At 44.7% G+C, this 24,795-nt stretch overlaps 1 protein-coding gene across 4 annotated transcripts in view; it reads right to left on the bottom strand.

The window, feature by feature from the left end:
* Nucleotides 1-24,795, bottom strand: part of TEX2 (testis expressed 2) — a 103,061-nt gene that overhangs the window by 25,497 nt on the left and 52,769 nt on the right. For all 4 annotated transcript variants that reach the window (XM_081181271.1, XM_081181273.1, XM_081181274.1 and 1 more), the window contains exons 2-7: nucleotides 22,907-24,531; nucleotides 14,561-14,761; nucleotides 9,655-9,994; nucleotides 6,637-6,884; nucleotides 5,081-5,227; nucleotides 3,633-3,732 (exon numbers count right to left, since the gene is read on the bottom strand). In XM_081181271.1, the coding sequence (XP_081037397.1) occupies nucleotides 3,633-3,732; nucleotides 5,081-5,227; nucleotides 6,637-6,884; nucleotides 9,655-9,994; nucleotides 14,561-14,761; nucleotides 22,907-24,505 (2,635 nt within the window). In that variant the 5' untranslated portion in view covers nucleotides 24,506-24,531. The remainder of the gene's footprint in view (nucleotides 1-3,632; nucleotides 3,733-5,080; nucleotides 5,228-6,636; nucleotides 6,885-9,654; nucleotides 9,995-14,560; nucleotides 14,762-22,906; nucleotides 24,532-24,795) is intronic.

Below are 24,795 nucleotides of genomic sequence, written 5' to 3'. Positions count from 1 at the left end.
CCAGTTCAAGAGGAGTCAGGGAATTCCTCTGTAAGATATGGAACAGTTTATTCCCAATGCAAAAAGCAGTTTAATCTTATCAATGAACACACCGAATCGTAAGCACAATACAATATTTCCCCTGCATGGAAAAACGAGATTTGTCTTTGAAAAATCCAATTTCTTCCAATAAGCCACAGCAAACAGCATCTTGCAAAAACAGTGTGGGAACAGTTAAGAGCCCATGAAAACTATAAGCTACGTTTTGTCACTGTGCGTTCATGCCTGTTGTTTCAGATGTAGAAACTTAGCAGTCTGAAAAGAGCAGCATGGGAAAAGGAAGTGGCTTTCCGAACAGCCAGTCTTACTAATTACTTATAAAAAGCAGAGTCCTGGAATTTGAAATAGGAGCGTATGAATAATTCCCATTTATCTTCCCACAAATGGACAGAACTTTCCCCTTTGGTTTCAACTGATGAAATGAAAGGGCACCAGAAACAGTCAGATTCCACATGTATCTGTAGCCTTAAGCTCCCACTTATGTAACCAGTGAGTCAGCATGCTCCAAATACCAACAATTCTTTTAAAAAACAACTACAATATAATGAATCAACCAGAGGAAACAATTCAGAGGATGTTTCCCTCTGCAAAGCACAAATCCCAAGTTTTCAAGTATCAGAAACACCAGAGAGGAATTTAAAAAGCAGGTGTGCTGTGCAACATAGCCCCAGCATGTTTATGTTCTTTTACAAAAACACAACCTTACAAATCACTGGCTGGTGACAGACAATACAGAGTTGAAGCATAACAGTGCCATTGCTTTCCATACTTTAGACATGGTTTTTGTTTGTTTTGTCCTATACTGTTGGGTCCGATTACATTTTCTTTAGTTTAGCCTTTTTCTAAAACAAACCATTTCTTTAAGCACTAGAATTCGGGCAAAGACATAATATCTAGAAGTTAAATATTATTGTTAGCTTTCTACTTCATTGCTACAAAAAGAGAGTCAAATAATTCGAAACAGACTCATATGATATCATCTTCATCTACAGGCCTCCCCTGCAAGGCCATGCTCAGGTGGAAGATTCTTAATTTCAGGGTCATGGCTTCATGTTGGGTGAAATAATAATAGTAATAATAACTTTATTATTTATACCCTGCCCATCTTGCTAGGTTTCCCCAGCCACTCTGGGTGGCTTAAAGGTAAAGGACCCCTGACAGTTAAGTCCAGTCGTGAACGACTCTGGGGTTGCGGCGCTCATCTTGCTTTACTGGCCGAGGGAGCTGATGTTTGTCCGCAGTCAGTTTTTCCGGGTCATGTGGCCAGCATAACTGCTTCTGGCGAAACCAGAGCAGCTCACGGAAACACCGTTTACCTTCCTGCTGGAGCGGTACCTATTTATGTACTTGCACTTTTGGCGTGCTCTCAAACTGCTAGGTTGGCAGGAGCTGGGACAGAGCAATGGGAGCTCACTCCATCGCAGGAATTCGAACCGCCGACCTTCTGATCGGCAAGCCCAAGAGGCTGAGTGGTTTAGACCACAGGGCTACCCGCGCCCCATCTGGGCGGCTTACAACACATAAAAAATATGGTAAAACATCAGACATAAAAAATTTCCCAATACAGGGCTGCCTTCAGATGTCTTCTAAAAGTCGGATAGTTGTTTACAGTGGTACCTCGAGTTACAAACGCCTCAGGTTACAAACGCTTCAGTTACAAACTCCGCTAACCTGGAAGAGTTACCTCGAGTTGAGAACTTTGCCCCAAGATGAGAACGGAAATCGTGTGCTGGCGGCGCAGCAGCAGCAAGAGGCCCCATTAGCAAAAGCGTGACTCAGGTTAAGAACTGTTTCAGGTTAAGAACGGACCTCCAGAAGTTCGTAACTAGGGGTACCACTGTATTTCCTTGAAAGATTCCTGCACTGCAGAGGATTGGCCTAGAAGACCCTCGTGGTCCCTTCCAACTCTACATTTCTGTGATCTTGGAACTTATTTCTCCAGAACCATTAAGAATCAGCTTCCACATAACTATGAGCACACATGTGCTTTTCTCTGCCCTGATTGTGGTAAATATGCAGTTTTAATATCTATTTCAGAACAAAGCATATTCCTTGAAGTCACCCTTCGTTCCAATGTCGTAAGCTCTAACCACTCCTCAAAACTAAACAAAAACCAACAAATTTCATAATAAATTGAAAATTTTAGAAAACCCACTGCTTCTCAAATAATAAAATATTTTTAATGTTGTTAGATCAGTTCTGGGGCATTTTTCTTCCCATATAACAATTCAGTACAAACCAATAATGTGTTCATTAAAAAAGAGGGAGAACATTTACCCTTCAATCAGCCAGCTAGCCAGCCATATCAAAACCTATTTTTTTATAGGCTTCCTTCCTTCCATCATGAAACTCAAGGTGTCAAGCATGTTCCCAGGCAATCTCCCAGACAGACACTGACCAACCTTAGACCTGCTCACAGACCATGAAGCAATGACTTGGAGCATCAAAACACAGCTGTAAAACCCAAACAAGCCAAAACAGCTGTAACCATACAGGTTGCAATATATGCAACACTGCATTTTGAGGAAAGTCTCTTTATCAAGGAAACTTATTCCAATGCTTCTCCTAAATGCCGGGGTGGCTAACCTTTGGCCCTCTAACATCACTGGACTCCAAATACCATCAGCAACAACCAGGGAGGATGGAAGTTGTAGTCAAGGAACAGCTGGGATGACCACGCCTTCTCCATTCTTGCTCCAATACTTCCTAAGGAGATACTTGAGGCTACCTCACTTCTGGAGCGAGCAAAATGTGAAGAAGCCTCAAGAAACTCATTAGGAAACAATCAGAGACACTGAAGACAACCCCTTACATCTTTTGGATCGTGATTCTGACTTTGGATGTTGACACAAACAAACACACACACACACATCCCTGAATAAATATATTCCTGGTCAGCTCCCCACAATTCGGACATTTCCTCAGGCTCAGTCATAAAACCTGCTGTCTTAGGACGATATTTTGCTAGCGAGTCCTGTCAGCTCAAGGATTTTCACTTGTGCAACAGAACCCCCCCCCTTGCACCCCCCAACCTCCCCCCAATCTGTTCCAGTGGGCTGGGGAAACCCCCTAATGGGATATCTGTTCATAGACCCTCCCTCAAATGTTTTTTAAGAAGCACCACCAAATTAGGCTTGCCATACGTCAGGAAAATTCCTGGCATGTCCTGGTTTTCAGGTGTAAAAATGGCATCAAGGGGGAATTTAGCTCAACAACTGCAGGTGTCAGGAGTTTAACTTTTTGAAATATGGCAACCCCACACCAAATACTACTAGCATTTCTGCTGCCATGCTTTTCTGGGAAGAAACCCCCCTTCTGAATGCATGTGTGTATAAACTTTAAGATTCAAAAGCACAAATCTTGCCATTCAATGATAAATGGTAGAAAGGCTACAAAAACAAGTAAAACGAATTGCCATACAAATGTTATTACATAAAAAACAGACATTAAAGTAGCATTTACAAGCATGGCTATCCCTCTGCAATCGTTAGAATTGGAAACACGACTGCACCCCATCAATTGTTTGCTGGGAACAGTCATAGGATAGTTGTGCTATCAAAACAATCTACAAGGTTAAAAATCTGTTAGGTTACCTTTATAATCAATGGCAGGTTTGCAGGCTTGAAGGATTTTCGGCATGGCAATTCCCATGTCCAATTCAGTTAGTGTTAGTTCATTCATGAAATACGGCAACTGAACGAATGAAAAAGAGAGTCTCTTTAAAGCATTAAAGTACATGCAGTATCCAGAAATTAAGTCCTATTGTGTTTAACAGGGTTTACTAATCTGACTTCCTAGTTAAGTGTAACTGGAGCCAAAGTATTGAGAAGATACGGAGAAGGTTTCTTAAAAGCAGGGGTGGGCTGAAGACTGGTGCCGGGGGCCACATTGGGCACCATTGTGTGGAACAACAGAATATAAATTTTAATATAATCATATTATTTCTGGTAGCCACACACTGCCTGTATAGAACGCTTCGCTAGGTAGTCTTTTATCGCATATAGGAATTCACTTATTGCTTACATTCTTAGGAATGCAAACTCAGGATACTCACCCTGGAGATTCTCTTGGTTTTTTTTTTAAGTAGTAAACCTATACAATACTGAAATCTCTCTCTCTCTCTCTCTCTCTCTCTCTCTATATATATATATATATATATATATGATTCAAAAGGTAATGTTTCAAAGACCTTGGGCTGAATCTAGGCTTAGTAGTCATTTCTGTTTAGGTTCCAGAAAGGCATTAAAACCAACATAGGTTATTGCTCTTTGCAAGATAACGGAAAGGGATAAAATGTTATTACAATGTTTTTTGCACTATCAGTTAAAAGAACTGAATACTTTGGTCTCTTGTTTGCCCGCGGGAACAGACAAGAAGACTGAAGCAAAGCCCTTCCGGAGACAGATTTCTGAGGGTTTTACACTTCCCAAAAGGGTCAGAAAGGCTGGCAAGCCCTGCTTTATCCATCGTTGTAAAGAGCGACATTGTTAAGTCGCCCCTCACCGGCCAGTCCCAGGGCAGATTAATACCATTTAACAGTTCACAATTAAAAACAGATTACAGTCACAGGATTTGGGTGGGTACTGAAAACATGCGTCTCAGGTGTGCAACGCCAGGAAAAAGAAGTGGCAGGAGCGAGTAAGTGCAGGGGTCGAGAAAAAATTAAATTTGTGGGAGGGGAATCAATATACGGACTTAACAATCCAAGCCCCGCTTTGAACCAGACTAGAGTAGGGATGGGGCCAGATTGGGGAGAGACGTTCCTCTTCCTGGCCCTGCAGGCCTACCTCAGCTTCCCACTGCCTACTGCCCAAGGATTGATGGCAGGTGGACATGACAATGACAGGATCCCCAATGGATTCACCAGGAGAAACACACCCCCCCCACACACACAAACACATGGAACTTTCCAAGATGGGGTGAGGCTGAGTCAGCTGAGGGGCTGTGGATGAAGCCCTTGTTACTGAGCTAGCCTGGAGCTACACAGTACGTTCCCTATTCTAGAATAAAGAGAGCCGAGTCTTGGAAAAACAGCCCATACCTTTATTTTGCTGAGCTTCATTTGTATCTTCTTGGACACCATGTCAGACCAGTACTTTTCTCCCAAGAAATCCCAAAATATTCTTCCCAGCAAGGCATTCACCCATGCTTCCTGCGTCTCTTCTTCACAATGGGCATCGGATGGCAACTGGTAAGAGAGAGAGAGAGTTTCCCTACTTTCAGCAACTCTGGTGTGGCTATCGAAAATGTACAACATCACCGACCCTGGGCTGCTAGCCACACAGCAGGCTTCACGGGCAAACAAGAACCTCTCCATAGAAAGGGGTATCGTTTTATCTGCCCGATGACGAGTTAAGCTTATTCCACAAGCATAATTCAAAGGCATTTCTCAACGTGGACAATCCTTTGAAAAGAAGGGGTCATTTTAGCAATGCTGAAGAGCTGGTGCCAACAGTTTATTTTCTTTTTGAAGAAAGCCAACACTAAGAAGGTAGCCTGAAACCAAGCTGGAGACAGAAAATAAGGGGGTGGAGACAAGCTTTGCCTCTTATATTGTGCAAAATATAATTTTGCTCCCCTGTCCCCTCTGGTCAAACACAGCAGAATTGCACAATAACCCAAGTGAAGAAAATGTTGGATGTTGCACATACCTGGGGAAAGAAAGGAAAAATGAGCAACTCACACTTCCTGAGCAATGGCCGAAGTCACACAGATAATAATAGATTGTTAGTGGGGGGCATTAATAAATAATAATAATAATAATAATAATAATAATAATAATAATAATAATAATAATAATTTTATGCCACACCCATTTGGCTGGGTTTCTCCAGCCACTCTAGGCAGCTTCCTGCACATATAAAAACATAAGACGTCTAACATTAAAAACTTCCTGAAACAGGGCTGCCTTCAGGTGTCTTCCGAAAGTTGTGTAATTCTTTATCTCCTTGACATTTAAAGCTATGGCTGGCTACATTTAGCCATACATGAAGCTGTACGGCTTTTTTTTCAGCTGGAACTCAGTTCCAGCACCTCTCAGGTAGACACCATTGCCATTACAGTGGTACCTCTATTTACGAACTTAATTCATTCCGGAGGTCTGTTCTTAACCTGAAACCGTTCTTAACCTGAGGTACCACTTTAGCTAATGGGGTTTCCCCCCGCCGCTGTGCAATTTCTGTTCTCATCCTGAGGTAAAGTTCTTAACCCGAGGTACTACTTCCGGGTTAGTGGAGTCTGTAACCTGAAGCGTTTGTAACCTGAGGTACCACTGTACCTCCAGAACAAATTAAGTTCTTAACCTGAGGTACGACTGTATAAGAGAACAAGGGAGGCGTTCATGGTGAGTTCTGGCACCTCTTTTTCTGGAAGGACAGAACTGGTGTAGATACCATGGGAAAGGGTGCTGCAGGACTGCCCAACACTATGGAGACGCTAGGGAAAGGCCACAGCACGATTCAAACTAGACAGAAGCTGATGGCACTAAATGTGGGTTGAGCCCTTGCCAAGCATGCAAAGAAACCTCTTGGAAACAAGAGAAGTTGAAGGGTGACCATAATATTTCAGTGCAGATCAGTTAACCCTTGTACACCTCACCTTCTTCACAGCTGTAGGGCTGCTGTCTGCACTGTGGACTGGGCTGGCTACAGGGCTCGCCTGTTCTTGTGGAATGCACCTGGCCATATACACGTTGTAATCCAGAAGCATTTTTTGTCTCACACTGGCTGCCAGTTCCTTCTGCTTCGGCTGGGAGAGAATTTCATCGATGCTCCCTTTGCTGCTGCTACGGCTGTGGGTCAGAGCTCCAGACTGGCTGTCGGATCGACTGTGTGCTGGCAAGAATCCTAAAGGCCGGGAAGGGAAAAGGCCTCCGTCATTAATAAGTAATCAAATAGGAAACTCAACGACCATGAAAGTCAGGAGTTTAAGATGCTAAGATTCTAGTGAGAGGCTACAAGGCAAGTCTTAGAAGAGCAGGATGAAAAGCATGGGGTTTTTTGGTTGTTGTTTTTTACACTAGCAGCCATGAAAGTGGATGCAATAAAAATATCTGCCAAATTTCTGTACATTAGAAATGGGCTTTCATTTAACCACGGGCGCAGTTTGGAGACATCCCCCTCTCACTTCATCTCCTCATATGTGTTTTTATTAAGTCGTCAGTGAAACATTTTTTGAATTTTTACACTGCTGTGCCAGACAGTGCTCCAAGGCAAACGACAAGCAAAGGGGTTACTTGCAAGTCTTTTCCAGAAGCTTTCACGCATATTATCTTAAAATCAGCAAGGTGGGTTACAGCAATTGCAGGAAGCAACTCCCATGTGGAAGGGAACCACAAGGAAGGAAGACATAAATACAGGAATTTCCAGGGGAAAGGTAGCCAAGCCACAGCTGCAACATGGCTGCTTACAGTCCACCCAATTTTGGCTGCATACACACCAAACATTTAAAGTATGTCTCTTCCCCCAAAGAACACTGGGAACTGTAGTTTGTTAAACATACTAGGAACTGTAGCTCTGTGTGGGATAAACTACAGTTCCCATGATTCTTGGCGGGGGGGGGGGAAATAACATCCTTTTCAGTGTATGATGTGTAAGCAGAGCTTTTTTTTCAGGCGGAACTTTCCGGAACTCAGGTGGGCGCCACTGCCATTATAAGAGAACAAGGGAGGCGTTCATGGTGAGTTCCGGCACCCCTTTTTCTAGAAAAATAGCACTAATGCTAAGGAACTTAACCATACAATGGGAACAAGATTCCAATCAGGTTTATATAAAGAGCAGAAAGCTATACCTATCCCCATGGACTTTTAGCAAAAATCCTCCTCCTCTGTTTAATATACCTGGGTGAGTGAAGCTTTAAGAAAGGGAAAACCCCTTGATAGAGGCAGCAGTATGGATAAACCTTCAGAGGCGAAAAAGGAAAACCTCTGAATGACATTGCAAACAGAATAATTGACAGAGCAATCTTGATTTGGGCCAGGTAGAGCAGAGAAACCGATCTAGCACCACATCCAAAGCCCTGTCATCTCACGCTGGTCAGGGCAGAAGTGGAGGACAGGACAGCTATTTTAATTTTCTGCTTTGCCAGTGGATGCAGAACTGCTGGCAACACACCCCTCCCTGAAAGGCCCCATTTCAGGACTTTCAGGTTGCTAACAATGGCAAGAAAACCCCTAGCAATAGCTCTCTCTCTTTCTCTGCTCGCATGGCTGAAGCTTGGACTTCTGCCACAGCAAAGCCCATCCCAGCTGGCAGGATTCTTCGATGCTGGCAGAGGCTGGTGGAAAGGCAACTATACCCAGCCTTAACCTGCTCCATCATTCGTGTTGGAAGGAAGAGGGTATAGGATTGCCCTGTTAATTTCAAATCAACAGAAGGAGCAGATTAAGTGCCTCTAAATAAAAATTCTGTAAATTCAGCAGGTTATGCAAACCTGACAAGTCTGCATGAAATGAATTTGTATATTTGTATTTATTGCATAAAACAGGCAAGGACTGCCCACCACAGTTAATAGAAATGATGATTTTGAACAATGGCAGGGAATGTGCAAACCTAGGGGGAGGACTGTGTCCTGAAGTTAGTGAGATAAAACTCTGTGTTTTTAAAAAGCCTGACATCACTAAATGCTTAGCAGAACTGCCTAAACTTCCCTTGGTTCCTATTTTATTTTACTGATGCACTATGCACTCCAAGGTTCAAATTATGGCCAAATTTCTAGATTCTACATCTATATTGCTAAACGACGTCAGAGCTAACTTAGGCACGTTGCAAGCTGCAAACATTTTGTTCTGCAAATATTTTAAAAGAGGGGGGAAAGATTTGTGATGGGAGAGGAAGGGTGAAATAAAAAAAGGCCTGATTAAAAATTAATGTCTGCTTGCCACATTTGATTTTAAAATTACACATCTTAAGTAGTGTGTCTGATGTTTCTTGCTAATGTAACTTTAGAACATTTAGATTCATGCAAGTTTCAGTCAGTGGTATGGTCTCAACATTTTTCCTAAATATTTTTCTCTGAAGAGTGACTGACGCACATCTGATCATTCTGAGGAAACAGCAGCGTGTTTTACAAAATGACACCAATTAAATAAAATGTCAGAAACACTCTAGAAGAGTATACCTATACCTCCCTCCCAGACACTTGAAAACAGAACGTCCAAACATTTTACAAGGCCCTTTTAAAGAGAAAAGCCAAACTTTTAAAGAGAAATTGTCAAGCCAATAGAAGGGCAAACTACAAAGTTCACACAACATTTGCTGACGGTCAGACACTACTTTATATTTTTCCTTTAGGAAAGATTTTTTAACAGCAGTGAACATGCTAGCAGATACCCTAAGCCCTATTTCCACTCAAAAGGCTCATTTTGACTCCGTGCAGCAAACTACATATGGCAGGATATTAAAATGCAGATAGTTAAAAATGGATTAATAAATGCACGACGACTCTGGGAGGAGTTAAATTGCCCCCAGACTGCAGTCTAGACATGTTCTGTTTAACACACTGAATGCCCAAATGTTCCTTCTGGAATATATGCCACTTCCAATGAATCTTTTATAAGCTGGTATTTTGAGCTTGCTACAAGAAGAATCTTAATAATATGAGAGAACAGGCTCCTACCAGGCTTTTGTCCACACACAGCAATTGGCTTTTTCCCTTCAGATTTCAATTTGGAAGCCAGGAGGAACCTCTGAAACCATTCCTCCTTCTCCCTACCAGTCCTCCCAAAGAGATAAAGCACTTGGTCCTTCTGAGTAATGGACTTCGCTCCATCCTGAGGTTGCCTCTTGAGTTCTTCACTGCTCGCTTCTACTTTTTCTACGGTGGGCTTCTCTTCCGAGGTCTCTTTGTCAGCCTGGGCTTTAGCCATGAAGTCATCTTGTCTCCCAAGCTCAATGCAAATAGGATATTTTTTGTTCCAGATTCTTTTCCGGGCCAAACTTTTGGGTACCAGGTGAATCTGGAAAACAAGTTGCGAATTCATTTCATTGGCCCACCACACCGGGCAGGGAAATACGGAACGGTAGGCATTTGTTGAATACGTAATCAACTGCAAATGACAGTAGACAGGGACCCTCCTTTACCATCTGGCCTTCTTCAGCTCTAGGATTCTTTCCTAGAGTTCACAGAAAGCCTGGGAAGGCTTCGCCCAGAGGAGTTCCCCATCAGTCCCTCTGCTACCCCCTATTTTTCCTCCTGTCAGTCCCCACCCCCAAATAACAATATAAGTTTGGGAAATTAGTGGGAGAGGAGGCCAGTTTAGCTAATACCAAGAAGAGTCAATTACTACTACTACTACTACTACTACTACTACTACTACTACTAATAATAATAATAATAATAATAATAATTTATTATTTATACCCCACCCATCTGGCTGGGTTTCCCCAGCCACTCTAGGCAGCTCCCAAGAGAATATTAAAAACACGATAAAACATCAAACATTAAAAAACCTGGCCACAGTGATCCATGCGACGGTCACCTCCAGGCTTGACTACTGTAATTCGCTCTACGCGGGGCTGCCCTTGAAGCTGTCCCAGAAACTCCAGCAGGTGTAAAATGCTGCAGCGAGGCTCCTCACGGGGTCTCTGCCATGGGAGCATTTTCACCCAGTGCTTTTCCAGCTGCACTGGCTCCCGGTAGAGTACAGGGTCAGATTTAAGGTGCTGGTTTTGACCTTTACAGCCCTTCATGGCCTAGGACCCTCGTAGCTACGGGACTGCCTCTCCCGGTATGCCCCTCGGAGGACCTTAAGGTCCATAAATAGCAACACCCTAGAGGTCCCGGGCTCTAAGGAAGTTAGATTAGCCTCAACCAGAGCCAGGGCCTTCTCAACACTGGCTCCGGCCTGGTGGAACGCTCCGTCTCATGAGACCAGGGTCCTGCAGGATCTGATTTCTTTCCCCAGGGCCTGTAAGACAGAATTGTTCCACCTGGCCTTTGGCTTAGAATCAGTTCAATTCCCTCCCTCTCTTTCTTTTTCCTTTCTCCTCCTGTGAAGAGGCTGCATCCTAATGTTTTAATCTTGTTTTTTAAATTGTATTTTAATCAACTTGTTTTTATTATTGGTTGTTAGCTGCCCTGAGCCCGGTTTTGGCTGGGGAGGGCGGGGTATAAATATAAATATAAATATAAATATAAATATAAATATAAATATAAATATAAATATAAATATAAATATAAATATAAATATAAATATAAATATAAATATAAATATAAATATAAATATAAATATAAAACTTCCCTAAACAAGGCTGCCTTCAGATATTTTCTAAAAGTCAGGTAGTTGTTTACTTCCTTGACATCTTATGGGAGGGTGTTCCACAGGGCGGGTGCCACTATCAAGAAGGCCCTCTGCCTGGTTTCCTCTAACCTCACTTCTCGCAGTGAGGGAAATGCAAGAAGGCCCTTGGCACTGGACCTCAAGTGTCTGGGCTGAATGATGGGGGTGGAGATGCTTCTTCAGGTATATGAGGCTTGATTTCAGAGTGCAGGGCCTGCTTCATCCTGCCATGTTGAGGATCTTCCAAGCTGGAGCAGGTAGCTCCCCCTTAAATTCTAAAATTTAGCACCATCTCCAATTGCAAATGGAGGCACACAAGAGTCCCAATATAATAAACTCTTTCAGTTCTCATTATTTACTTGTAGAAGAAAATAACTTCTACAAGTTAGTTTAGGGAAGCTTTTAATGTTTGAGAGACTGTTGTATTTTGGTGTTCTGTTGGAAGCCGCCCAGAGTGGCTGGGGAAACCCAGCCAGATGGGCGGGGTATAAATAATAAAATAATAATAATAATAATAATAATAATAATAATAATAATAATAATTATTATTATTATTATTATTATTATTATTAACTTGCAGAAGAAATCGAACTTGAGTATCCACAACATTGGTAGTGGTAGTGAACTTTAACACAAGTAGGCAGTGCAAGTCTCAACATATTCAAGGCCCTATATGGTGACTTCAACTGAACGACATGGGCAATGGCATGTCTGCATGTACCCCTAAAAATATCAGTTACATTATGTCAGTATACTTAGGCACCGTCACCAAATAACCCATTTTTAGCTGATTACATTGGTCTATTGGTCCCATTATTGTGTAATAATTCTCAAGAAAACTCCACAGCCAGTTCCAAAGGGATGTAGCCAATGGTGGCTTTGTGGTAGAAGAAAGCACTGATAGCCATACAAGGCAAGGCACTCAGTTCTCCCCAGTTCCCCTTGCTGTCTTTGAAGATGGAGGCAGCAACATTGTGAAAATTCAGCATTGGTATTTAGAAAGGGGAAAATTAGATATTTAGGAAGACACGGGGATAACACTGAAAACAGAATCCCTATGTTCTCAACACACACCCCTTCACCAATATACATAGTAATAATAATAATAATAATTTATTATTTGTACCCCGCCCATCTGGCTGGGTTTCCCCAGCCACTCTGGGCGGCTTCCATAGAAACCAAAAAACACTAAAATATCATACATTAAAAACTTCCCTGAACAGGGCTGCCTTAAGATGTCTTCTGAATGTCAGGTAGTTGTTTATCATTTTGACATCTGATGGGAGGGCGTTCCACAGGGTGGGCGCCACTACCGAAAAGGCCCTCTGCCTGGTTCCCTGTAGCTTTGCTTCTCGCAATGAGGGAACCGCCAGAAGGCCCTCGGCGCTGGACCTCAGCGTCCGGGCAGAACGATGGGGGTGGAGACGCTCCTTCAGGTATACTGGGCCGAAGCCATTTAGGGCTTTAAAGGTCAACACCAGCACTTTGAATTGTGCTCGGAAACGTACTGGGAGCCAATGTAGGTCTTATGTAGACCGGTGTTATGTGGTCTCGGCGGCCGCCCCCAGTCACCAGTCTAGCTGCCGCTATACAGTCTAGCTATACATAGCTCTCACACCAACACACATAAATATTAAACACATGACATCATGCTACAAGTTTTCCTACCCCGCTCTATTTCCATGGCTGTTATCTGAGGGGCAGGAAAACACACACCATAGTGATGTCACATTTTGAGTTTCCTTGGATGCAGTAGAACAAAGAGATGATGCAAATAAAATATTTTATTATGTTTGGCAGCAAACCATAATGGCTAGTCCCATTATCCAAAGAAAAAACATTGCAAGAGACTTAAAGTGGGGGTGGCTCACCTGTGACTTTCCAGATGTTGCTGGACTGCAATTCCATCATCCTTCACCATGCTGGATGTGGCTGATGGTAGTTGGAGTCCAACAACACCTGGATTGAGTTAGCCACCCCTGGATGATGATGATGATTTTAAAACCCACTTACCGTATTTTTCGCCCTATAAGACGCACTTTTTCCCCTCCAAAAATGAAGGGGAAATGTGGGTGCGTCTTATGGGGCGAATGCAGACTCCTTGGCTTCAGCGATAGCAACACGAAGCCTCCGAAGCCTGCGCTCCGGAGGCTTCGCGTTCCTTCCGCTGAAGCCAGGAGAGTCTGCTGTTTGAGGCTGGCGGTGGGGAAAGCAGCGCTTCCCCCATCGCCAGCCCCAGAGGATGGGGGGCAGCAGGAAGGCGCGCGACGCCTTGCCGCTGCTCTCCAACCCGGGTTTGAGGCTGGCGGTGGGGAAAGCAGCGCTTCCCCCATCGCCAGCCCCAGAGGATGGGGGGCAGCAGGAAGGCGCGCGATGCCTTGCCGCTGCTCTCCAACCCGGGTTTGAGGCTGGCGGTGGGGAAAGCAGCGCTTCCCCCATCGCCAGCCCCAGAGGATGGGGGGCAGCAGGAAGGCGCGCGACGCCTTGCCGCTGCTCTCCAACCCGGGTTTGAGGCTGGCGGTGGGGAAAGCAGCGCTTCCCCCATCGCCAGCCCCAGAGGATGGGGGGCAGCAGGAAGGCGCGCGACGCCTTGCCGCTGCTCTCCAACCCGGGTTTGAGGCTGGCGGTGGGGAAAGCAGCGCTTCCCCCATCGCCAGCCCCAGAGGATGGGGGGCAGCAGGAAGGCGCGCGACGCCTTGCCGCTGCTCTCCAACCCTCCTTTGGGCTTTTGTGGGAGATGGGGAAATTCCCCCACCTCCCGCAAAAGCAGGCAAAAGCCGTGCGCTCTTTAAAGGGGCTCCGCGGCTTCTGCTGGCTTTTCTACGAGGGGGGGAATTCCCCAACCTCCTAGAAAAGCCTGCAGGAGCCGTGCACCCTTTAAAGAGCAAGCGGCTCTTGGGGGCTTTTCCCCAAGGAGGGAGAAGGGACTGACTGGCCCTTTCAGTCCCTTCTCCCTCCTGGTCGAAAAGCCCGCAGGAGTCAAGTGGGGCTCCTGTGGGCTTTTGCGGGAGGTGGGGGAATTCCGCCACCTCCCGCAAAAGCAGGGAGAAGGTCTTGGAGTAGCGCACAGGCTGCGTGCAGCCTGTCCGCTGCTCCCAGAGCTGCGGGGGGGAAATCATATTTTTTTCCTTGATTTCCCCCCCTGAAAACTAGGTGCGTCCTATGGGCCGGTGCGTCTTATAGGGCGAAAAATACGGTAAGTCCTCATGCGGGAGCTACCCATAGAATGTCATTGGAACTCACCTTGCTTTCCGTAAGATCATAAATTTTCTGGCTAATGTAAGTGACTTCCGGCTTGGCTTCATTGTAAATAGCCCTTCTGGAGATATTTTTGTTGGGGTTCGAAAGTCTCAAGGTGCTTCCTTCAAGTCTCACATAGACAGAGTGAGTCAATGTAGCATGGTATGTCTCTGGATCATAGTTATGGATCTCATTCATCCAGCCCTGGAAAAGACACAGGAATTTTATTGAAAGGCGATTCAGAATAGTTCCCAAGGCCAATTTAAAATATCAGCCACTGAAAGCCTAAATCCAACAGAACAAGGTCAAACTACAAACGAGACAAAATTAAGGTTCTGTACGGCAGTCACCTCGAGCGCTGCAGGGAGGAACCGATTCCTGCCTTTCCATAGTGTGTCAACCTCATCCATTCCATAATCCTTGAAGAGTAAATACATTTTGACACAGAGCCAGAGCAGGTTGGAGCAGGTTAATGGCAAAGCCTATTCTAGGACCTAGAAAAAAACCTGGAAAGCTCCTTATCCCTAGGACCTTCTAAGTGTAGAATTAAACAATTTGCAGCAGTGGAGAAAGGACTAAGGTGGTTAACCTGCCCACGCTTAAAAGTGAATGGAGGATGTGGTAAAATATTATTATTATTATTATTATTATTATTATTATTATTATTATTATTCCCCCGCCCATCTGGCTGGGCTTCCCCAGCCACTCTGGGTGGCTTCCAACAAAATATTAAAATACCGGAACACATCAAACATTAAAAGCTTCCCTAAACAGGGCTGCCTTCAGGTGTCGGCCCTCTGCCTGGTTCCCTGTAACTTGGCTTCTCGCAGTGAGGGAACCGCCAGAAGGCCTTCAGCGCTGGACCACAGTGAACAATGGGGGTGGAGATGCTCCTTCAGATATACTGGACCGAAGCCATTTAGGGCTTTAAAGGTGAGCACCAACACTTTAAATTGTGCTCGGAAACGGTACAAAAGGCCTCACTGAGACTCTTGCTTGCTAGCCCTGCAGGCAAGTCAGAGAGTGCGGCTGAATGTTGCTCAGAAGCAAGGCCTCCATCAGTGATATCTTAGAATGGCAATGGCATCCACCTGAGAGGTGCTGGAACCCACCTGAGTTCTGACAAGTTCTGACTGAAAAAAAAGCCAAGGCCTTCACCATCCCCACTCACTCACCTCCCCCAAATCCTGGGGACTCCCGGCAAGCAAAACACCCAGGATGTTTATTGGACCTGCTTCCTCTTGTCTCCTCTCCCAAGCGCTACAAAAACATGTGATCTGTATGCTATCGGAACAAAGGGGTCTGCAATTCTGACATGTCCAAAAGCTCTTGGCAACGGCATGGAGCTCAGGCGGCCTCTGCTATGCAAACTGAAGTTTAGGCATGGCCCATAATCTCCAAAGAAGGGGGATTCTCCTCCACACACAAACACTTGGCACCATTTCCCTAGCTACAGAAGAGAACAAAACAGCCTCTGTATGCCTGAAGCTCTTGGGTACATGGTTGGTGTCACGTAAGGGCATCATTAATCTATTGCACAAGACAGATGCAACATTAAGGCAAGATATGTTCACTGAGAGCAACAGAAAAGATCCCCCAACAGAATACCACTCTAGAGCAGGAAATGAAAGTCTTACCAAAGAGCCATGGTTCCCTAGAACAGATTACCTTTGAGACAGGAACACATGCTTACAAAACGTAATTCAGACCAGTTTCCCCATTGCTTCCCCCAACAACCCGGTAGTCCCTGTCTTCATTTCAATTTAACTGGGTAATGGAATTAGATTAACCACATGCTGCTCAACTGATTTATTACACCTGTTGGCTCAGGTTTTATAGTTAGAATAAGTGGATTAAGCTCTGCCAGTCTAACCACATTAGAAATCCACCCCACTCCTTTAATCAGTTTGTGAACGGAAAAATAGCACACCTTCATTTCTTCGACACTCTGAATGTTATTGGTTAGACCTGGGGTGGGGGGACAATGACAAGGCAACCTTTTCAAGGTCATCTTGCAACCACTTTTCTCAAACTACAGGTGAACAGTATTTATAAAGCAACAGGTTTACCTACATTATTCATGCCAAAAGCTATCACCACCACTGGTCTGTATCAAGCAAGTAGTGCTCGGACTGTCAATACGAAAACGGTACTTAACGTTCTCAGAAGTAATTGCATAAATTGTTTTCAGAAGAAATTGTATAAAGGTATACAAAAATCTCACATACAAAATACGGAAAAACGACATTTGAAAGGCAGAGTGAGTAAAACGAATCAATCTCTTAGTAAGAGCAAGTAGGGTCCCTGGAGTTGCAGATCAGAAGCAAACCTTTTCATAACTCACGTACTCAAAACATTTTTTACTTTTAGCATCTTGATCATATTCAGAAGCATGTATTGCTGCTTCACATCCCTGAATGCTGCTTCTCCCCTGGGCCTACCCAAAATGCTCTCTGAACACAGGAACGAACATGTCAGGGAGAAAGCTATCATGGAACCACTCTTTCTTGTGTTCTAGATTTCCACGGCAAGGGACTTTTCATTTGGGAAAGCATTCAACGGTGCTACCCTGTCCAGTTTTCTGCAGCCATACACTCCAGGCAAACTGTACCAGGTACAGATCCAAGATATGATTTTGGGCTGCCCTTGCTAGCTAAGCTAAACCTTGTCGGTTGCCAACTTCTTCTGTTCCTCCCCTTTCCCTGCCAAGGAATCCCCACTCCAGTCTTTCCTAGGAGAAAGACAGGATGAGAACATGTCGACTAAGCCAGCTAATTCCCCTTCAATGGTGCTTTATATGAAGTACTTTGGAAACAACAATTTGAAACGAACTACTTTTTAACGCAGCATTTCTGCAGCAGCTACTTTCTGCATTAGAATGGTGAGTGCAGATTTACATAGTTGCTTTAGTTCTAGGTACTTGGCATCCATCAAATTTCTGCTTTAGTTCAATTCAATGGAACATTAAAAGCGGTATTTTGTGCATAACTGCAGTGCCGGATTAAACCCTATGAAGGCCCCTTGGCAGTTGAAATCTCGGGGGGGCCCTTGCCAGAACGACAACAAACAAGATCAAATCAATATTATTTTGACCCTATGTCATGGGGCCCACAAAATGCATGGGGCTCATAGGCCGGTGTCTACTGTACCTATTCAGTAATCCGGCATAAATAATTTGTGGCACAAAGTTTCGTGAGCCAGAGTCCACTTCACCAGATGCTATAGTCCAGGGAAGCTTATGCGACAAATCTATTAACCTTTCTAGTGCCACAGAGCCCTTTTCTGTGTTTGGTGTAAATAAAGGTAAAGGGACCCCTGACCATTAGGTCTAGTCGTGGCTGACTCTGGGTTTGCGGCACTCATCTCGATTTATTGGCCGAGGGAGCTGGCGTACAGCTTCCGGGTCATGTGGCCAGCAGGACTAAGCCGCTTCTGGCGAACCAGAGCAGCACACGGAAACGCTGTTTACCTTCCCGCCGGAGCGGTACCTATTTATCTACTTGCACTTTGACGTGCTTTCAAACTGCTAGGTTGGCAGGAGCAGGGACCGAGCAACGGGAGCTCACCCCGTCGCGGGGCTTCGATCCGCCGATCTTCTGATCGGCAAGCCCTAGGCTCTGTGGTTTAACCCACAGCGCCACCCGCGTCCCCATTTGCTGTAAATAGGGTCGGCCTATTTCAAAAAGTGAAAACCCAGAGACAAAAGTAGTTGAGCTTCCAACACAGGCTGCCATACTTTCAGCTACTTCCACCCGAATTCCAGCCGTGTCCAGGAAATTCCGGATGTACGGCAACCCTAGCTGTAACGCAGTTAACCCTTCTGGAATTAAAATCAACACAATTCATGAATACCCACCAAATTATATCTTGAATTATTATTTATTAATTACACTTATATTCCGGCCTATACACCGCAGGTCTTGGGGCGATTCAATCTCAGAAAATTTCTGCATTTCACTCTGGACTAGAAAGGCACAGAATTCTCTATCCCTTACCTACACTAAAAGTCTCAAGGTAACAATTGTGTAGTGCCTGGCAGTGGGTAAGTACACTTTCCCGGTGTGGGTGGATTACTCCCTATGGATATTTGAACATATGAATCATACTGGGTGACGCATATATCTCCAATAAACCTGCTCACGGAGATGCCGAGCAAAAACATATCATGCAAATCCGAGCAGGATAATACGCGACACAGATATGACAAAGGATGCCTAGCAGGAAGTGCAACTTAAGCTGCTGCAAGCAGGGCAGGAGCGGAATAGAACTCTTCTCCTGCTTTCCAGCAACTGGTATTCAGAGGCAGGCAGCCCCGATTCTAGAGGCAATATACAGCTATCATGACTAAGTAGCCATTGATAGGCTTATCCTCCCTGAATTTGTCTAATTTGCCTTCAGAGCCACCCAAGCCATCACATCTTGTGCCAGCAAATGCCACAGTTAGCTGTGCCTTGTGTGAAGAAGTAACTTGATTTTGTCTTTATCCTCTCACCTTTCAGCTTTGTTTAGTGGGGTAGGAGAGCTGCCGGGGGGGGGGGGTCACATCTGGCAACCAATGCGCCCCTTTGGTTTCAGATAGTACACATGGGGAGACGAGCCTGGAAAGCCCTCTAGCAGCTAAGGTGGCTCATTTACCAGAAGTCATGTATTTAGCGTTAACTCCGGAAGTGTATACAGTGGACGCTGCGGGTTGCAAACGTGATCCGTGCAGGAGGAACGTTCGCAACCCGCAGCACCACGTCTGCACGGGTCGCAATTCAGTGCTCCTGCGCATGTGCAAAGCGTGATTTAGTATTTCTGCACATGCGCGAGAGCCAAAACCCGGAAGTAACCCGTTCCGGCACTTCCGGGTTTGATGCGGTACAAACCCGAAAACACGCAACCTAAAGCGTCTGTAACCTGAGGTATGACTGTACTCGATTCTGACCAAACGAAGTCTCCTGATATATACAGTGGAACCTCGGGTTAAGAACTTAATTCGTTCTTGATGTCTGTTCTTAACCTGAAACTGTTCTTAACCTGAAGCACCACTTTAGCTAATGGGGCCTCCCACTACCGCTGCGCCGCCAGAGCACAATTTCTGTTCTCATCCTGAAGCAAAGTTCTTAACCCAAGGTACTATTTATGGGTTAGTGGAGTCTGTAACCTGAAGCGTCTGTAACCCGAGGTACCACTGTATATTGTGCTCTAGGATGTGTAATATACATAATATAGTGATTTTATGCACCTGTATATAGCTACCCTTAACTGCCTTTTTTCTCGCTTTTATAAATGATCTTTATTGAGATTTTATATGAAGCAAATACGAAACAAAATTAACGGAACAAAGAACACTAGACAATGTTTGGTAGGGTAGTTTGAAACGCCACAGTGTATATCAACAGAAGAAAGGGGGAGCATAAGAAATAACAGGCGAACTCGGGGAGGAGCCAGAGTTGACTAAAAATTAGGGTTGCCATATTTCAATCAGTGAAAATCTAGACACAAAAGTTGTTGGGTTTTTTTGGGGGGGGAGTTGTTGAGCATAATCATCTCGGAAGCTAGAAAGCCCCACTTTTTAACCTTCCCACCCTACTGATCTGTAGAGAAGTGTGAGCTGGAACAAGAGGAATAGTGGCAACACAGCCACCTCTATAAAGTTAAGAGAGTTTTGTACATTAAACTGGACCCAACATTCCCTTTTTGGAACAGTGAGATCTTGGTCAAATGTGGACCAAGCACAAAAATGAGGTCATTTGCCCGAACATTTTCATACCCCGACAGCAATAACATTTTGGATGCCTCAACAGGACATGGAACCTTAGGGTGGCCTCCAACTAAAGTTTTCTCAAAGATAGACATACTGAAAATAAACATGACTCAGTTAGGTCCACTAATTTCATGGGGTCTACTCTGAGCAAAACGGGTTGACTATTGCCCTAAGCTTCCTCAAACACTCTACTGCCAGAACAACATGCCAGGCAACAGCAGGAAAATTAAGCCACAGCCCTTATCGCATAAACATATGGAAACCTGAACAATGAGCTACATTGTGTGATTGCCACATGAGCTATTGCGGCAACCTCTTAAAAATCAAATCCTTGCCAGCACTGGAAAATTCTTCTGAAAGAAAAAAAAGAAGCTGCAAAGCCTCTTCAGAAATTAAGAACACTAACATATCACTTCAGTAAACAGACTTAAGCTCGTTCCTTTGCTTGCAAGATCCTTCAACGAACAGCAATGCCGAAGAAAGCTTCAAGAAATTCAGTCTAGCACTGTGAAGGTGTGGTCACAACCTTCCTGGCTCCGCAAATTTGCCTTTAATCTGTACCTGTCATGGTGGGAGCTCAATGGAACGAATAGGAAGTCCAATTTCCCTATGGGCACCATCCTCTTTTCAAAGCAAAGATAATTTAAAAGTCCATTCCAAGGTCCATGACACATAGAGCTTCCCAAAACAGACGTCTGCTGCAATCCATGCCATTAAAAACAACAACATCCTGGGCTCAGCACATACAAAAGGGCACAGCTTAACTGTGAAGGGCAAAAACAACAACAACATAAAGGTCCCTGCACAGTCTCTTTTTGCAAACTAGCCAAAACCACCAAGCACAAGCTGGAAAAGTACAATCTGCAGCAGGGTGGGTAAAAATCAATTTAAATCGGATTTTTAAAATAAAATGCTTTTGGAGGAAAAATCTTTCTGAAGATACTTTTCTATTTAAGTTACATTATAGTCCAAAGGCTATTCATCAGGAAATAAGGATTTGTTTTAAGTTTTCCATGTGTGCTAAAACTCAGTCTAAGGTTTTTTTTAAAAAAAACAATCATTTAACCACGTCAGTTAACAAACATGGATACATATGCTATACAGTAATGTTATTGCTTTGGTTAAATAAATTGTTTAAATTGTTATTAAGGAAACGATAATTTTTCTCCTTCTAATAAAGCACAACAGAAAAGTTACATCCGTTCGCATCCAGAGGTACCACTGTACTCGGACGTTTTGGCTCCCGAGCACTGCAAACCCGGAAGTGAGTGTTCCGATTTGCGAACGTTCTTTGGAACCTGAACATCCGGCGGGGCTTCCACTGCTTCCGATTGGCTGCAGGAGCTTCCTGCAGCCAATCGGAAACCACACTTTGGTTTCCGAATGTTTTGGAAGTCGAACGGACTTCCGGAAAAGATTCCGTTCGACTTCCAAGGTACGACTGTACTTCACTTTAAATAGGCACCATCTTTTCTTTCAGCCTCTTAAGACTGTTTCCTGTCTTTTCCACTTGGGCCCTTCCTATAGCCTTTTGAGAACAAAGCCTGGTTGGCAGTGCTCCTGCTGATTCTTCCAACCACTTTCCCACATCCCCAGTGCTATTGAAGAGGACACTGGATACAGTAAACTGTGCCCTCGAGGCAAGATGCTGAAAATGCACTCCACTCCAGTTTGGCCGTACCCTGCCCCATGAAAAAAAGGGGGCACAAGAAGGCTTCAGCTCCCTTTCCTGCTCTGGATTCTCTAGAAATTCAACATGAATCACACTCTAACAAGTGAGTTTCACTGTCATCATGCATATTGGGAGCAGAGCATATATGAAAGTGTGAGTTCCATAATAGAAACAGAAGCCACAGTTGCCCAAGCGAGCAGCGAAGCCAATTTTACATTGCCAGAATGATTGGCTCTCAGAGGCAAGTTCCTGTTGTGCTCCAACTGAATTATATAACTCTATAACAATTCAGGCTCCCATGGCCTGATCTGTGTGGCCAGAGACACATGGGGCAGCAGCCGTTAGACCACCATATTAATCTTCCAGTTATGGAGCCATCCCATGGTAAACCTATACAAATTGCACTAGAAAAGAACTATTACAGTGGTATCTCAGTTTTCAAACGTCTCGGAAGTCGAATATTTCTGTTTTCAAACGCCGAAAACTGGGAAATAACTGCTTCAGTTTTTGAACACTTTTCAGAAGTCAAACATGCTACGCGGCCTCCGTATTGAGTTTTCCATAAGTAAATGCTTCAGTTTTTGAATGTTTTAGAAGTCGAACGGTCTTCCGGAACGGATTACGTTTGAAAACCGAGTTACCACTGTAACTGAAGCCATCAAAGCCTGACTTTGTGAGGAAGGGTGGCCTACAAATTTAAAATAAGATTAATAGAATAGAACCGAATCACAAAGCAAATCCAACCAGATCTTTAGTGCACATCTACTACAACAGAAGTGGGTATCAACTTGCTATCAATTTGTTATTGTTACATCCTGCACCACTTCCAAGAACCACAATAATCCCCACACCCCTCAGTATGGCTTGAAGTAAATTTGTTATGATACAGGATCATGTGCATCTCCAAAAGTTAGAAGCAGTTGCTCACCTTTAATATCTCAGGTTCCTGGATGTCCAGAGGGTGTATATTCAATTGCTTGTTCCAATTCCTATGTAGCCTGTTACCTCGAGAACTTGGTGTAAAAAGCCAAATGACACAGATAGCAATCATAAATCCCACGCCAACTCCCAAAAAGAGTCCGCTGAAGTAACTGGGAAGAGGGAGAATAAGGTAGGCATAGATCAACATTGTGAGAAAGTACAACGTTTTCATTGGAAGTTTAGGCTGTTGCACATGTAGTTCGGTGCCATCTTCACCGCTGAAAGGTGAGGCAGAGCTTTCCTCAGGCCTCCCCTCTGCCTTCAGGTAGCTTTTTTCGAAAGGTTTGTCAGGTTTACCGTCATCCTCTATCAAACAGAAGTCTTCGGAATACAGTTCACAGAACTCCTCGTCCTCTTTGCTCGCCAGAGCAGACAGAGAACATCTTTCAAGTACCAGTGAAGCCTTCAAACTGGAGTCCTTTGTGCTTAACAACGGGGAGCTTCTTCTGTCGGCCTCTTTTGCAGGCTCCTCCACGTTCTGGGACTGCTTAGCACTCTTACATATACTGGAGTTGCTGCCGTAGAAGTCCCCTTCGGAATCGCATTCCTCCTCCTTAATGCTATAGTTGTTATTGCTTTCCAGATGGCCATTCATGCTGGAGAGACTGGACAGCTCTGAAGCACTTGAAGATAAGGCTTTGGGCCTGTGGCTACTACTCTCGTCACCCATTATTTTGCTGAGGAGCTGAAAAGGCTCGTAGATCACCTCCGAGAAGCGTCTCTTCGTGTCCTCGATTTTGGCCTCCATTTCGGGCACTTTAAAAAAAGAACGAGTATCCGACGGAGACGTCAAGGGGGACGAGGGAGCAGTTTTGGAGTCGCCACCTGTACTCCGAGGCTGGGTGAACTGCTTGAACAGGTGCAAGTTGAGTTTGGAGTCCGGCGGTTTGTAGGAAACCGCTTCGGGCTCCTGCTTAGAAGTGTCTGTGGAGAGAGACTTTACCAGGGTTTTCATCAACTGCCTGTGCCTCGTGGGCGGAGTGGCCTCTTTTGGTTCGATGTCTGTCGAGAGGGACTTAACTAAACTCATGAAAGGCTTTGAGCCGGCAACAGCGGATGGCATGTTGGTCTTGGAAGGGGAGGGCAATGGAGATGGCGACAGGCTGGTTTTCAGTTCTGAAGGCAACGCCACCCCTGATGAGATGGCGGTGTGAGTCAAATGCGAGGAGGATGAGAGAGCTGATGGCACCACACTAAATACTTGGGTTTCTAAGGGCTTTGCAGTTGGCGAGACGATGGGAGACAAGACGAGTGGAGATGCACCCACATTAAGCGAGGTAGTGGGACCTGAAGAGTCATGATCACCGTGATCAAAGCACAGGTCTTCCTTAGCTTCAAGTGCAGTTACAATGCTTTGGTTGTCCAGAGCCTCGGAGGGGGACTCCATGAACTCTTCTTCCTCCTCTTCTTCCTCCTTCCCAAATGCCGAGAAATGAATGGTGATGGTTTCTCGGGAAACTGATCGCTGAACCTGCACTTTGGGCGCGGGCTGCTTTGAAGACATCTCACCGCTTTTCTCTGCATGGCTACTGTTCAGACTTGTCATTGCAGGCCCCAGGGATGCAACAGGGTCTGTGAAGAGGAAGCCAAAAGCAAATCAGGTGGAGGAAGATCACAGTTGCAATTAACAAGCTTTTGAATACCACACATGAAAATGAGTTTATTGGCCATGGAGAGGGTGCAAGTCATCGTCACTCACACTTCAGCATATATATTTTTTGGAGGGTGGAATCATACCATAAAACCAAAATATGGTTAAGTGGAGAAAAAGCGGTAAATTGTTTACTACCAAGAACTGAGGCCGATTCTCCTAGCCTTTGGGGACCAGTCTGAATG

This window comes from Podarcis bocagei (genome assembly GCF_964188305.1).
Source record: "Podarcis bocagei genome assembly, chromosome: 2".
Taxonomy (NCBI): Eukaryota; Metazoa; Chordata; class Lepidosauria; order Squamata; family Lacertidae; genus Podarcis; species Podarcis bocagei.
Note: the sequence above shows the minus strand (reverse complement) of the source record. Positions and strands in the feature narration are given on the sequence as shown.